General features: G+C 41.0%; 1 protein-coding gene across 1 annotated transcript; it reads right to left on the bottom strand.

Annotated features, from left to right (window-relative positions):
• Window positions 1-6,787: 6,787 nt before the first annotated feature.
• On the bottom strand, window positions 6,788-7,604 carry LOC122646342 (F-box protein At3g49450-like). The gene has a single exon (XM_043839879.1). It carries the CDS (start codon window positions 7,470-7,472, stop codon window positions 6,864-6,866), a length of 609 nt encoding a protein of 202 aa, XP_043695814.1. The 5' UTR covers window positions 7,473-7,604; the 3' UTR covers window positions 6,788-6,863.
• Between the last annotated feature and the right edge of the window lie 9,519 nt (window positions 7,605-17,123).

Below are 17,123 nucleotides of genomic sequence, written 5' to 3'. Positions count from 1 at the left end.
GTAGCTATGCAAGAAGAGCTCCATCAATTTGAAAGAAACAATGTTTGGGAACTTGTCCCAAAACCCAAGAATCATTCTATTATAGGAGCCAAATGGGTGTTTAGAAACAAACTTGATGAAGATGGATCAATCATTAGAAACAAGGCTAGATTAGTTGCCAAAGGATATAATCAACAAGAAGGGATAGATTTTGATGAAACCTATGCACCGGTAGCAAGACTGAATCTATTAGAATGCTACTTGCTTTTGCATGTCATAAAAATTTTAAGCTATATCAAATGGATGTCAAAAGTGCTTTTTAAATGGCTTTATCATGGAGGAAATATATGTTGCACAACCTCCCGGTTTGAGGATACACAATATCCGGATCATGTCTTCAAACTTAACAAAGCTCTCTATGGACTCAAACAAGCTCCTAGAGCTTGGTATGAGAGATTGAGTGAATTCCTAATCCAAAGTGGATTTCAAATGGGTAAGGTTGATACAACCTTGTTTGTGAAACATAAAGGAAAAGACTCTATTATCGTGCAAATATATGTTGATGATATTATATTTGGATCCACCAATGAAAATCTTTGTGTTGAATTTAGCAAATGCATGAGTGATGAATTTGAAATGAGTTTGATGGGTGAACTTAATTTTTCTTAGGACCTCAAATTAAGCAAACCAAAAATGGAATCTTTATATGTCAAACTAAATACACTAAAGAACTTCTCAAGAAATTTGATTTTGATGGTCAAAAGTCATCTAGCACCCCCATGAGCACCTCTCTAAAGCTATCTAAAGATGAGGAAGGTACTCCCATAGACCCTACACGCTATAGAGGCATGATTGGCAGCCTTCTATATCTCACCGCTAGTAGGCCGACATCATGTTTAGCGTGTGTGCTTGTGCTAGATTCCAAGCCAACCCAATGCAATCCCACTTTAGTGCGTTAAAAGGATCTTTAAATATCTTAAAGGTACTACAAATGTAGGATTATGGTACCCAATGAACCAAAATTTTGATTTAATAAGCTTTTCGGATGCCGACTTTGCAGGGTGCCATCTTGATCGCAAGAGTACAAGTGGCACATGTCACTTCTTAGGATCTTGCTTGGTTTCATGGTTTAGCAAGAAACAAAACTCGTTGCTCTTTCCACTCATCGAAGCCGAGTACATTGCGGCCGGCAGTGTTGTGCCCAAGTCCTTTGGATGAGGCAAACTCTCATGGACTATGGGATACATTTTAGTTCATCTCCAATTAATTGCGACAATACAAGTGCAATCAATTTAAGCAAAAATCCCATTCTCCATTCAAGAGCCAAACATATTGATATTAGGCATCACTTTCTTAGAGACACAGCTTCAAAAAGGGGAAATTGTTCTAAAATACATTGAAACGAAAAACAACTTGCGGACATACTCACCAAGCCATTAAGTGAAGAGAGATTCTGCTATTTGAGGAGAGAACTCGGGATTTGCAACCCTTTTGAGTAAAGTGAAATCCTCAAAAGCCCAAAAATCAGGTTGTTAGAGAATTCGGCTAAAATACCATTAATCCTGTTTTTGACTGCGGTCGACCGACGGACTCGTGTAGGTCGACCGACACGGAAAAATTTCGCTTTTAAACAAGAACCGAGAGGATTTTTTCATTTCCCTCCTCTTTTGTTCGAGACCTCTCCTCTCCAAAACCCTTTTCTCTGAACTCCAAGGCAAAACCCGCAAAATCCCTTGAGATTTCACCAAATCCAAGCCCCAAATCACTCTTCCTACACAATCTACCCACTTCCAACCCAAAAATCTCTATTTCTCTCTATTCTCTAAAGCCCTAGGTTTCAAATGGCTCCAAAGCAAAGCAAGGGCAAGCAACCAAAGAAGAAAGCCAAAGTTGGAGAGAGCTCCAGCATATGACAAGTCTCTCTTCATCTCGGAAAAGCCTCCATTCTCTGGGGAAGATTTGAGAAGAGAAAGGTTGACAAGGAAAGAACCGTAAGAGTTTCTCAATTTCTTGACTATGACATTGAAGAATATTTCAAATATTTGGGTTGGGAAAATACCTTAGTTTATGTTGATCCCTGCTATCCCGACCTTGCCGTACACTTTTACTCGTAACCGAGAACCCAAATAGTGGATGGTAGGCTTGCCATCACATCCCTAGTGAAGGGTGTTCCCATCATGTTCACTTATGAAGATCTAGGAGAGATCATGGGAATTCCCACATTAGGAGATATGAGCTATCTTCCTCCCAAAGGGGATGCCAAAACCTTTATGAATGTTGATGAAATTTATGGTGCCATCATGAAAGACTATGTTGGGTTTGAACCAACTGTTAAAGCTATAAAACTTCATGAACTACCCAGGATGATCAGCTTCATTGTCACTACAACATCTTGCCCAAAGGAGGCCATAGAGACCAAGTCAATCCCTTTCAAGCCTACATTACTTGGTGTCTTGTCACCGCCAATCCTATCAATCTTCCATATGTGATTATGAAGACCATGGAATACGTGCAGTACCTCATTATAGGAAAACCTTCCATATGGCGACTCATAATCGCCATCCTTAAGTTCCATGAAGTGGATCTCTCTGGGGAATTCATTGACCCAAAGATGATTGACATCGACTCATCCACCATCAAGAAAATGAAGCTCGGGATTTGCTGCGGCTCCTCCTCACACCAAGCCCGAAGGAAGCGAGCTACCCAACATGTCACAGTGACGAAGCGAGTCACAAGAAGAGGACGACAAGTGAGGATGAAGACTATGTTGGTGAACCCTCGGGGACTATGTCACCAGAGAAGAATTTTCAAGTTTTCGCCAACAACTTGACACCCGCTGAAGGGCTTTGATGATCACTTCACCTCTCTCCACAAAGATCAAGAAGAGATTCTTCGCATCCAACAGAGAACCAAGTGATCTTACATGTCTCAATCGCATTTCTTTCCTCCTCCTCCACAAGAGAGATAGTTGACATCACCGACTTTATATTAGAACTCTTGATCTGTACTTTATGGCATACTTTTAAAACATGGAACTTCTATTCAAGCATGTGATGCTTTTAAAATTAACACTTTATTGGGCTTCATATTATTTGCTCTCTGTTCTTCTAACCATGCAGAAGTCATTTTCTTAGGGGAGCCACCCTAAGATTGTTTTTGCTTGTTCATGGTTACCAGCACTGGCTTAGGGGGAGCCACCCTAAGATTGTTTGTGCTTGTTCATGCTCTACACCTCCTTTTTGTGTTGACAAAAGGGGGAGAAGTTATTATGATTCAAATATTCATATTATATTATGTGATAATTCATATTTATCTACTTATTATGTGATAATGCATACCTTGAATTATGATTCAAATAATCATATGATGTATGATAATACAAATTCATCTTGAGTTACATGCCCACATGAATAATGCATATATTTATCTTGAATTGCATACATACATGAGTAATGCATATTTTGAATCACATGTTTGTCATCATCAAAAAGGGGGAGATTGTTGGAAAACACATTCCTCCATAAACTAATTTTGATGATAACAAACATTAAGATTAATACTAATATTCCAATCTTTAAGCAAACTTCATAGTCAGACGTTGGGAGCATCAAGCATCCAGGAAAGACTTGATCAACGAAGCTCACAACAGAAGAGTCAAGGAAAAGAAGAAATTTGAAGATTGAGGAACATCTTCTAAAGGAAGTCAAGACAAAGACTCTCCAAGAAGATTCAAGTGCATTAGAACACATTTCATTACATGTACATATCATATTACACACACATTGCATTCACATGTAAGAGACTCTAGGAGGAACTCATTCCCATGCCCTAGACTCAAGAAACATGGCCATTAAAGTGTTAGACAAAAACCTATGAAGTCCCCAAGCAAGCTGGACCAAAAATCCCCTTGACAGACAATCAAAAATAGGATAATCTGTCGCCGGTGAGACCTCTGTAAAACGCCGGTCGACCTACGAGATATAAAAATACGACTGTTTCAGAGCTGCCGGTTGCAACCGACAGATCTATCGGCCGACCGACACTTGTAGGTCGATCCATAGGTCGACCGACAATCGACCTACAGCCCCAAACTTGGGCTTAACGGCTAGTTTTCAACGGCTAGTTTTTTGATGGTCGACCGACAACTTTATAGGTCAACCGACAGTCTAAAAATATGATAGTTTTATATCCGTTGGAGAACAAACAAACTCCAACTTTTGGCTTTATAAAACACATCCAAACAAGGAACAAAATACATCTTTTGATAGAAAAAGTGCATAGTACATTTGAGAAAGTACAAAAGTGAGAATTTGTCATTGAGCTAAATTATTCAATTCAAGCTCTTCAAAGAGATATTACCAGGCTCTTAACTCTCCACTCTCTCCAATTCATGCCATCAAGGAGAGTCATCTAGGAGACTCAAGGTGCATCACTCTCATTCATATCATTGAGCACCATCACTCAAAGGGTAAAAGTGCCACTACTCTTTGATAGGTATTTATACCAAACTTCTATTGTATTTACTTGTTTATGCTTTTGATTTGATAAAGCATTGTTGTATTAATCTAGATCAGCACTTAGATTAGTACAAGGACCCTCTCATCCTTAAGAGATTGAAAGGATACTCTTGTCCTGGAACTAAGATTGTAAGGATCCTCTTATCCTGTTAAAAAGAGTTGTAAAGGTGTCATTTCCCCACCTATTGTATTGAAAGGGAAATACTAGTGGAATTCTCTCAAGGTTGAGAGGAGTGGATGTAGGCTAAGTTAGTCGAACCACTATAAATCTTGTGCCTCATTTACTTCTGCTTTTTATATTTAATATAAGTGTGCAACCAATCGAAAAAGAGGCAAAATCCACTAGTGGTAACCTATTCATCCCCCTCTAGGTTACCCAACAGTATTAGGTTCTGCAACCTATACGTCTAGTGAGTTGTTTCATCTTGGAGGGCTAGGGGCAAGATTAACCATGCAAGTTGCAAAAATGTGGGCATCTAAAACCTTAAGGAGAGTATCTGTTAGATACGACTCAACTCAGCTTGCTTGTGTTACTGTCTGTTACTATTCGGGTTTCACTGCTTCTGGATCATGTGGATGTTGCAATACAGGTATTCATCGACCTCTACATGTATTATAAGTCTTACATATTCTGCCTAGTATAACAATCTTAAGGTTTTAGATCTTTTTATTCCTTGTGTATGACTATGGCTGAGAATACTACTACCGACTCTCCACCTCTTACTGCTGCTGCCCAAAATACTGTTGCATCCATACAATCGGATATGGAAAAACTGAGAATAGTCTCAGAGTTTGATAAAATAGAACAATTTACTGGGTAGAATTTTAAAAGGTGGAAGTAGATGATGTCATTTGCTTTGACACAAATTGGGGTAGCATTTGCATTGACTGATCCTAAACCCCCCCCCCCGCAAGTGAGGATATTGCTCTTGATATGAAGATTGCTTGGATAGAATTAGAATTTCAATGCAAAAATCGGATTCTGAATGCTCTTTCTAATGATCTGTACAATGTTTACAATTCCTTTGACAATTCCTACATGATTTGGAATGCTCGTCATGAAATATACTCTTGAGGATGTTGGTTTCAAGAAGTATGTGGTGTCAAATTTTCTGAATTTCTAGATGAATGAAAGTGAAACCATTTCTGCTCAAGTAGACAAATTCCAAAGTCTTGGTTTCAAGAAGTATGTGGTGTCAAATTTTTTAATTTCCAGAACATGATTTTACCAAATGAATTTTTCACAAGTTCTTTGATTGATAAACTACCTGCCTCTTTGAATGATTTCAAAACTACTATGAAACACAAGAGGAAAGACTGGTCTTTTGATCAAATGGTAGTTTGAGTCAAAATAGATCACTGTATGGTCATGTAGTGCCTATGCTAGGAGGGGCCAATACCAACGGACACAAGGGCATCAACATAGATGTCATTTTTATTTCATTGGGGCAGAACGGTATTTTTGCACACTCCTATGTTTTAGCACAGGAGACACACGACCAAATAGAGTACTTTTTCCCAAAATGAGAGAGTACGCTGCTTGGTAGCACCCCCCTACACCCTCACATGGGTGCATGAAAAGACCATCCTGCCCCTACTGTTCGATGCCATGCATGAATTGTCATTGGCCCAGCCCCTGGCATTATGACCACGGGACCAAGCAGGTTTTTTTTTACCAAAAAAGAATAATATAAAAATGAAATTTACATAAAGAGTAAGATCTTGAAGCAAAATATCAAGAGCAACAAGAATTTTACAACAAAAAATAGAGCAAGAAGAAAACTGTCGAATTTCCAAACAACAAATATTAGCATTAAAATTTTTAATTACAGCTTAAATAGTTATAACTGTGAGATTAAAACGGTGTAATAAGATTTTCGACAAATGTACCCAAACCTCCGTACCCATGAAACGATTCCAATTGGACGACCGCTTCATAAAAATTGGTTATTTGCTCATAACACAACATTCGGTGACTATTACTTTCAAGAAGAAGCTGTCCTCTCCATAAGGCAACTATAGGAAAATAACGCATAGAAGGATAAAGATCAATGGTCTCAAGATCAATTTGATACTCCTTAACTCCAAATGGAGTTATTGTAGCCCTTCAGCACCCATATCTCCAATACTTTCCTACTAAAGATGTCAACTGCAACGCATAGCTTACCTTCCAATTCCATGAGACGCATGGCCACCATGTACTCATAATCTTCTGCCCAATCCTCTGGGCGTGCAATAACTTTGAACTCTTCAAGTTCAAGATATAGCGAAAGAATGAGTTCAGAGGGAGACGAGTTTCCAAACCCAATCATCCAGTGGGCACTCCCATTTACATAACACATGGTCCTGCATAGTGGACTAACAATTTCATAAAGGTAGATCCCCTACATATCTCCATGAAAGTGAGTGTAGCGGAAGATTTGTTCCCTGGGCGCCTTTTTGACCTACAGTAAATATCTCACACCCATACCAGTGGTTGTTCTCGGGGATATTCTTATCAAGTTCCAGCCTGTCACATAGGCGTACTACTTTGAATTCATTGCGTGATGAACAATACCCAAGTCCCTGAACATAAGTATATTTTCTCTTATTGCCTCTCTGGATTACCATAGTGTTTCCTGTTGCTGGGTTACAAACCAAACTGTCATCCGCATAACCAGCAGCAAGGCAAATCAGCCCATTACAAGGACGGCCTTCCATTATAACACCACCTTGCAGGAGGAATGCATCGGGATAATTTGGCCGAATCAAATCAACGGTAACTATCCTCTCTTCCTTTTCCCTGATTGAACAAACCCCAATCGACCCATCCCGATGATCTACCCAAAGCACTTTGAGAATGTTGGGATCTTGGGCTGCTCGAGCTTGGTGTGAACTAACAAAATAAGGATCAGATATCAACATGTTCCATTGTTTGCTGACGCACTTGAATCTTGAGAGTGCCTTCACAGTTAGCCGAGAAAGTATGTTGATCATTAAATCTTCATTTCCTGAAACAATACAACTGCTGGTGGTTCTACTACTTGCTCTTTCAGGCTTCTCCACCGTAAGTAACCTTTACGACACTGATTAGATTATCTGTAAGGATGTAATCAAATCACTTGAAAGCATACATGTCTTTTTCTTTTTTCATGAAAATGCCATACAATTCTTAAAGTAAAAAAAGAAAACTCAGATCTTTGTGGTCATTCATAAAATGCCTACTTAAATGACTTGAATTATCAGTAGTTTTGAAATAACATACATCATTGTTTGCTAAGAATTATATGTTGAGTTGAAAACATGAAATAAAATTTTGTTTCTATTTAAAATATCAAACATATAGAAATGATTAAAGAAAAATGAACAGATAAAAATCTAAAAAGTCACACAGGAAAAACAACACCATATATTTTCACAGTTTTGCTGCTTTTAATCATCATTTATTCCTTCGCACCACTACTTTTTGTTGTTATATTCTTTGTTACAACCTTAACAAAGAGGACATTCCAATTTCAATTTTCACAAATTAAAGATATATTTCGCCGGCACCTTTAACATACAATATAAATTCAGAAACTACAAAAGAATTTCTTCCAGTTGGATATTCATGAAATTAGAACACGGGAAAAAATAAAGAACTGCAGTAACAACAATTATAGAAAAAGAGAACTAACATTACAGTAGGCCAATGGACTATTAAAACTAGCACTCTTGCAGTACTAAGAAGAAACCCGACAAAGAGGAGTATACACTACAATTAAGGTTTCTAATAAAGACAATGAGGAGGCAAAAACAGAGTAAATGCATTCAACAAATGGATTTGGCCAAGGGCTTGGGGAACCATGAAAAGAAGAAAAAGTGTGCCATACCAGATTAGGGGGTTGAAATGGAGACATTCCGGCCAAAAAATTGTCGATCTCAGGCCGGCAATACAGAAAGGAACCAGAAACAGTCACCCTAGGGAGTTTGGAGTGAACACGACGAAGGTCAAGGAGTGAGGAAGACAGCAAGCATCCTCGGACTTTTCTGCCTTAAGCGGTTAAGTCTGGAGAAAATTATATGAATGACTCTTAAGTCTTTAATAAATTCTCATGACAGGAGGTGTTTGTTAACTACTGAACAATTAAAGTCAGTAGATAGAACAGTTCACTGGGCTAAAACAAGACCTTTAGAGTCATTCAATTAACAAGACATTAATAATTGAGAATGGGATCCAACTAAGCAATTTTCCTGTATTGTGACACTTGATGGAGATGACATTTAGTGGGCATATTCCTGTCATTATCTAATCATGGTTAAAATTTTTAAATCAATATCGATCATCCAAATGGCCTGCCCAGGGTTCCGGGGATTACATGACTCATACTCCTTTATGTTTTTTAAATTCCTCAGGGGATTTAGCTACCGAGATCAATGCATTCAATTATGTCTCTCATAAAAATTGATTAACTATCTCAAATGTCACTTTAGTGTTCTTTAAAAGGGCAAAATTTATCAGAAGAGCACACCATGTTAAGCTTACTGAGCTACCCAAATATTTGCCACCTCGTAGATCCACCATAGTTGTTCATGGTGACAAGGCGATCCAAGGTGGTGGTGGAGGAAAAAACATCAAGACGACAACTACTAGGTGACGAGTCATAAATCACCCAACCAACTGGAGGTCGCCACGTGGATGTGCTGAGACCGAGGCCTTGAGCCGAGCCGAGCCGAGCACGACCCAGACCGGGCCAAACCGTTCACCCGGCAGGAAGCAACACTTCATTTCCGACCTGGCCGAGCACATAGGCCGACCACTCAGCCCGCCGAGGACCAGGCCGAGCACCCGGTACGCGGCGCCATAACTCATTCAAAGCGAGTAAATGATCTCCTCAGCATGGCCGAGGCTCAAGCCAGCCGAGCCGTGAGCCGAGTCCATACAGGTCGGCCCAAGATCGTCTGCCATGATTCGGCCGAGCTCCAGCGTGGTCGAGGAAACTCCCAGCCACATATGCCGAGGCCACAGCCGCTCGAGGCCGAGCACCAAGGCCGAGCCCTCCTCCACAGAAGCTACCATAACGCCCCACCGGGAATCACGGTGCCACGTCAACACCGCCCGAGTATCGCGGGATAAGGATCGAGCCACGATACCAAATCACACTCCAATAAGGACTCTTACCTTAGTAAGAGTCCGACCCCGAAAATAACTCTCCACTCCGCCCTGTGCGGAAGAGCCCTACCAACAGAGGACTCTTACCATACAAGGACTCCTCCAACCGCCTCACCTCATTCTATAAATACTCAGGTATGGAGCTCAAACGCTCATCTGACTTTTTACTAGCTGTTACGCTGTTGCACTGGAGACCTGACTTGAGCGTCGAAGAGTCCTAGGCCGGAGCCACACCGGCTCTCTTGCACTCACTCGGTTTTTTGCAGGCTCATCCGTGGGCGAACCGGGCGACGGAGGTTTCCACATGCAACACTAGGTGCCTAGGCTGTGGACAAATAGACCCCAATACTCCCTGCTCACAAGTAAATTTTGTGATGCAAACACCATGTTTGCAAACTCGCTTTGGGTCGCTATGGGCCCGCCCTGATTAACAGAAAATCAAACAATGGGAATATTGGCAATTTCGTAATATCACAGCACAATGAGGACCCTATTTAGTAACACAAATAGGAGATGGGATTAATAGGTAATTAATCTTGAAAGAAAAAGAATTTTCTGCAATTCTACAATTAGGGTGGGAATTAAACAGAGTCAATTTCAAGGAGGGGCTTTTACTAATTAAAAAATTATGGTCTTAACTCTAAATAGGAGAATTTTTGCTTTTTCATGACTCTCGTGATGGCAAAGAAGCAGTTCACTTTTGAGTGAGAGAACTGAATCATATGGTCCCCGATGGACTTGAAACTTTTCGAGGAGGTTAGTAGCTCAGATTTACTGGTATGGTCCCCGATGGACCTGAAACTTTTCAAGGAGGTTAGTAGCTCAGATCTACTGGTTCCAACCCAGAATCACTCAAAAAGGGGATCAGAAGATCAACAAAAATTTCTGCAACCAGGGTTTGATGGCAAAACAGCAACCAGATTTGGTTTCCAGGAATTACCTCATAGTAAGGGGCATTCTATGGTAGGATTCTGGACATTGGGTCGCTCTAGAGAGGTGATTCAAACCTCAGAATATCAGCCTGATCTGTGAACACTCGGATAAGTTCTAGTGATCGCTTCTCATCGTAGATGTACTGCCTATCACAGGGAATAGGGAGTAACAGTAACAAACAAAGAAGAAAGGAAAGACGGAAGAACGAAAGCTAAAAAAGCTTACCTACGAGAAGAGATTCAGAATCGCAGGGAAAAGTAGGACAACAGCCAACAAGCTGCTCAGGTCAATATTCCATTCTCCATTCAATTTGTTCAATTACATATTTACATGCAGATATAAAGAAAAGAAATTGCACCCAAAAAGGAAACTTAAAGCAAACTTAAACAAGGAAACTAAAACTAGAATATCCTACGTATCTAATCCCTACCCAAAATAAAATATTACATATAAAATAAACCTCCCTAAATGTCCTATTGAGAACTAAGAACCCGGTTTGGAATCAGTTCCTTGTGATCTACGTATCCCAACAGGTCAAACCGGTCCAGCCAAGTATCTGCATCATTTTGTCAAGTGGAAAAATAGAAGTTTGTAAATTCGAACTTGGGAACCTACACAGTAGTGGTCAGTGGCTGAAGTATCATAAGCATGCATGGACATACATGGGTTGCATGCCAATACACTGGAGGGTATTTGATTAAACTAGAATCTGAAATTGACATGTATCTAATCTAGGGCACGTACCAGCTACCCAAAAGTCAGAATTGCCACACCATCATTCCACATAGCAGAATGAGATGGGCTATCTTATAAGCTTATTAAGGCCAGACAGTTCAAATAAGTTTTTCCCTAAAGGTTATTTTCTATTTAGAACTAGCTACAGTATAGCAACCCTAGAAGAAACAAAGAGGAAAACCCTATGAAAGGTGAATCATATGGATGAGATAGATCTACAAATATCACTAGTAGTCTATCCAAATTATTCTTTACCAAATGAGCAATCGCAAATGTCTGAATGAGTGGCCCACTTGCAAAACTAGCTGCTTTACTTAAAATGCTTCCAATTATACTGCAATAGCATATTGCTACCCAATTTTTAAAAGTGAATACACTACTAAGTTATTTTAGTTATGGATGATTGTTAATTGTCTTAAAATACGTGTAACTCTTATTTTTAAGTAGAATCTTTTTCATATTTATTTAAAAATCTCTCAATTACCGACCATCAAAATGTGAGTTAAACAATGATAATTTAATGCATTTTCCCAGGTTCTTTACTAATGTATTTTACAGTTAGAGAGCTACCTTCCACCTTGAATAAGGTCAACCATCTTTATTCTGTAACCAGTTGTAGATATTTAATAGTTAACTGATGCTATTTGTGGATATCAACAAAAATGCTAACCCCATAGAACATGTGAACTTCACAGTCCAATCATCTGTCAGTAAATCTCATTTATGCTACAAGGTGTTCAAATTTTGTGAACAAGTAGAACTCAAGGTCCCTTGATAACATGTCAAGTTTCAACCCTATCAAAGTTCTCTACATGACAAAAGTAGAGTTCGAAATACCAGGATTGTGGGAGAGTGCACAGTAGTTGTCGCACTACAAGTGTGCATGGAAAATTGGAAATACTCTGGGATGAACGCCAACACATGGGCAGGTATTAGATTGAGTTAGGCTCCGAAATTTGACACATGGCCTCTCTATCCAATGGTCGGTATAACAAAATACACTGTCCATGTGTCAAAAGAATAGTGAGGTTGTGGGGACTGGGGATGGTTCTAAACAGGCATGTTTAGGAACGATTCTCTCCTAAATATGCTCATAATTAGTTATCGTTATTTTCTAATAACAGAATGTTCACATCAGTTGCTACCATCTTAATAAGAAAACGATGAAATATAACTTGCCACTTTGAGTATTCTCTTGACAGCACCATATGGTATTGTAATCCATTTATAAGTGATTTGTGTAAGACTATGAGTAGGAGTCCATAACAAAGAGGGGGGAGGGGGGAGGGGGGATTGTCCTTAAAATAAGAATGAATTTTATTAACAAGTTGTGAATCTAAAACATCTCTACCAACCTAGCCACCTAAATGGGCAAAGATAACAGCAAAAACTGGCCTTTACAAAATCAACAGTTTCTTGTACAAAAACATACTCATCTCAACAAAACAATAGATAGGTGACAGAACCCTATCAAGCCTACACTACTCATGGATAATCCTGCAAAATATCTAAAATAAAACAGCCAAGGGAACCTCTTTAAAATTAAGGAAAAAGCAAAGACCACGCCACTATAGTTAGTAAATAAATATATGGCTAAAAATGGGTATGGATACGTACAGGCACTAAATCGGGAGTAAAAAAGGGCATATTTTCAATATGCAACATACATATACATCATTCAACAAAGAGCTACGAAAAAGAGACCAATTAATGCAAGCTCTCAATTTCCCCAAACTACCCTATGAAGAACTACTTTCCTCAATCCTCTAATAATGCAAGCTTCTATCTTTCCTCCTCCCTAGGACTTCCAAAATACCAACATTGGAACAGAATACAAAGTGCTGTATTTTGTCTTTAAGATGAAACACCCATATACTTCACCATCAAGAAGCAAATGAACCAACAACAAACTCAGCCTTATACCAAATTTAATGGGGTCGGCTAAAGAAGCAAATGAACCACGACAGCTAAATCAGCTAATGGCCGAAACCGGAGAACAAATGCAGAAAAAGATTATCAACCACACACCAATAGTTTGGATCCCGAGATTGCCAATCTCCACCGCTTTTATCCCCCTCTCACTTTGACACAGTTTAGGTTTATCGGATTGGTGTAGTTGCATCACAAGCTACCTGTGATTTTTATTTCCTATTTCAAAAAATGAAGAATCTAAAAGACACCAACATGAAAAACTGATGAGAAGATCGGCAAAGAAAAAGGGTTTAATCTATGAAGACTCTCCATTTAGTCTCTCCCAAAATTTCTTGCAACACACTCCAATTCAATCATACAGATAAAAAAAATCAGGTTTCAAAAGAAGAAGAAGAGAAAATAAATCCTTCACCCATCTCTAACCCCATCAATATCTACAAGACAAAAGATTGCATACCTCTTTGAAGCAGCACGCTCTGTTCTATTCTCAGAGGACATTTAAGAGTAGAGATGGCGGTGGCGGAGTTCTTCTGAACTGCAAAGTTAAAAACCCTGTACTTTAAGATCCATTGGCCGTATGGGCGCTCTTGCCTCTTCTATCTAGGGTTTTTTGTGTGAAAGATAGCCAAGGAAAAGGGTCAACCGATAACGGTTGTGATACCTACCAAAAAACCGGTTTTGTTGTGTGTATTATATTTCACGCGCGAGTGTCTACACGAATCGTTGTCGTCTACGGTTCCCTGACCGGTGCGGTTCCCTAATGCCTCTCACAAGAGGGGGGTGGAACCCACCTGGGGCACCTGACTGAACACTCTGTCCGGGTGGGGTCCACCCTCCTCTTATGAGAGGCACTAGGGAACTGCACTGGTCAGGGAACCGCATACGATAAAAATTCGTGTGTACACCGTTACAGCCTACTTACAGGTCTTTGTAAAAAAAATGGAAAAAAGATCTCTGTCTGGGAGTGTGGCCTATGCCAACACTCCCATGAGTCTATCTCTCTCCCCTCCATGTGAAAAGACACTTCTACCACCTTGTTTTAAGGAGGAGAGAGATAGACTCATGGGAGTGCTAGCGTAGGCCACACTCCTGTACAAAGAAAAGTGAATTATTGGGAAGAAGAACGCAACTGGTTGCGTAGCTTCTGCACCAGCTTGGGGGGGGGGGGGAGAGAGGGAAGGAGGGGATGCACAAGGGCATCGACCAGGGAAGGACTTTTTATTTTATGAGTAGGTGAGGTGGTCATTTCAAAGGGGTTATGTCTTGCAAGCAGGTAGTATTTTTTTTCCCCTAAATTATTATTGTGTTATTTTTTTAGGCAAAAGGTCTTGTGCATGGTCACACATAGAACAACCAATGGGGACAAAAGCCTCATCGACATACCATAAACACCCTCTTATTTGACGAGTCACCTGATCGTCGAAGGCGATCTTGCACACAGCCTGCTTCCTTTTTTCAAATATCACAAAGTATTTATTTTGTCATATGGATGGATGACAGAATATGTCTATTCCAACCTTTGGATAGAGAAGACATAGTCTAGATTAACCATCTGTCAAATTTCAAAATTAAATTTAATAAACTTCTTTAGTATTGATACACATCCTATGGACGTCTATGCATATGAATTGGTGGTTTAGCTTACAAAAATATAAAAATGGATTGTTTAGGCCTAAGGAAGCTGAAGGTCCTGAATTCGACTCCACCTCCCCTCTTGGGGCCACCAACCTAAGAGGAAACTCCCTGGTGAACATGAGAGGTCCAGTATCTCTCGGTTCGTGTGTGTTGCGGGGTCGTGCACGAGGCCTGGGGGAATTAGTTGGCCAAAGGCCAGACACCTCCAGTTCCAAAAAAAAAAAAAAAGGATTGCACGCTTAAGAATATAAAACATAGGGTTATAAAAATGAATTGCTTATGCATATAAAACATAGGGTAAAAGATTTGCACGATGCCAATGTGCAAATCAATCTACATACCTAGACACATAAATATGGGCCTCACATGTTTTCTCTCTCCCCAAACCCCCTATTTATGTTCTAGAAACCCCACCCCCCCCTATTTATGGGATTTGCCTTCTGCCAAAATCTATTTGCTTATGTGGGATATATATGTTCTTGATATTGAATAATGAAAAAAAATAAAAAAGAAGTTTCATAGCTCCTTAACCATTCAACAAAAGGCAAACACATGCGGCACATCTACATCCTCATCCTACTTTCTACGTGATGAATCCAAATTCACACCAACCAATCGGAGATCGCCATGTGGCACGACCCAGAAGAGTGGGCCAAGACAGAGTAAGTGAAGCACCATCCACCAACACCCATGGGCGCTGCCACCCTTGGGCGCCAACCCCTTTGGGGCGCGGACCCCTTCTCCGAACACGTCATCCTCGGGCAAGTCTCCCTCGAACATGGCAGTCACCACCGCCATCAACAAGGCACAGATCGCATCACCAAGGACTCTAGGCCACCACCTATCGAGTCACGTAGTCTGAATGGACTCATGCACCAGAAACCCCATCTACCACGTAGATGAGGTCTATCCACCAAGGACGCCAAGTCTATACGGACATCACGTCTCTCCGGAAGACGACTACCAGGTCTACCGTGACACCACGTCTCACGGGAAGACAACCAATCAAGAACAAGCCCTGCTACCCAGGGACTCTATCACCTACGACAAACACTCTACATCAACTGGGACTCTCCACACCGCCACACACTACTATAAAAGGTAAGGTACACAACCCCATCGGGGATATTTTAACTCATATTGAATACTACTATTCATCTATTTGCTCAGAGAGATCTAACTTAGGCATCTGAGAGTCCTAGACCAGAACCACACAGGTTCTCCTTTGTCACCCCAGGGTCTTTTGTAGGTTACGGCACTCGAAGGACCGCTGAGCAATTTCTTGACGCAACAGATTGGCGTCGTCTGTGGGAACGACGCTAGCCATAGTATCTACTAGCTTGTTTCCATACTTGTCCAACCATGGCACGTAGGAAGGCCGCTCCCTCCACCAATAATGCCCCAAGGGAGGGGAACAGATCACCTCCTCCAGAGAGTTCACGTCGCAGGGTCAATGATCGTGTCTCTCATGAGGAGGAGATCCCAGAGAACCAACAAGTGGGGGTGGACAACCTCAACCCGGAAGCAACCATTGAAGCCCCCGTGGAGCTAGTACCTGATCCTAATGCACCAACCACTGTGGGTCAGATTAACGACCTGCAGCGTCAGATCCTTGAAGACCAACGACTCTTCCACGAATACCTCAGGCAAAAGGCGGTCACTCATCATCGTAGGTAGGAACAAAGGCGGGAGCAAAGCCCTAGGAGATGACCTCCCAGGGGTGATAGGTCCAAGAGGCACACTAGACAACCGGGAGAACTCTCCCAACATCCAAGGAGAATGGCAGACCTCCCAACACAGTCGGACCGGGGGAGAACACCATCACACCGATCCGTGGTACCTAACCCTGAAGGGTCCATTCAGAGGTTGTTGTTTGATGGTCGACTAGAAGGAAGATATGTACCAGAGCGAAGCCAGACTTACCGTGAGGCAAGCTCCTCACGGTCAAGGCAAGATCCATCACGACATGACCCTTCCCCATCTCACCAACAGTCGAGACGGGAAGGGACTTCTAGGAGAGGACGAGCTCACAGTGAACGACCAATAAGGCGTGAGAAACAAGCACGGGATGAAGAGCTAGACCAGAGACTCTGTGAGCTGGATGAGAAACTGGAAGGGTTGAAGAAGCAGACCAAGGGAGAGACACACTCGGTACCTGGACAACACCCCTTCTCAAAAGAGATCATGTCAGCTTCACTGCCATCTAGGTTTAGGTTACCTACCTTTGAACTCTATAGTGGTACCACCGACCCTAATGACCA

Source organism: Telopea speciosissima, chromosome 11, assembly GCF_018873765.1.
Source record: "Telopea speciosissima isolate NSW1024214 ecotype Mountain lineage chromosome 11, Tspe_v1, whole genome shotgun sequence".
NCBI classification, from domain to species: domain Eukaryota; kingdom Viridiplantae; phylum Streptophyta; class Magnoliopsida; order Proteales; family Proteaceae; genus Telopea; species Telopea speciosissima.
The sequence above is the reverse complement of the archived record's forward strand: the minus strand, read 5'-3'. Positions and strand labels throughout refer to the sequence as shown.

Excerpts from the sequence above, each read along its gene's own strand:
- LOC122646342 (XM_043839879.1), bottom strand. The coding sequence starts at position 7,472 with ATGATCAACATACTTTCTCGGCTAACTGTGAAGGCACTCTCAAGATTC.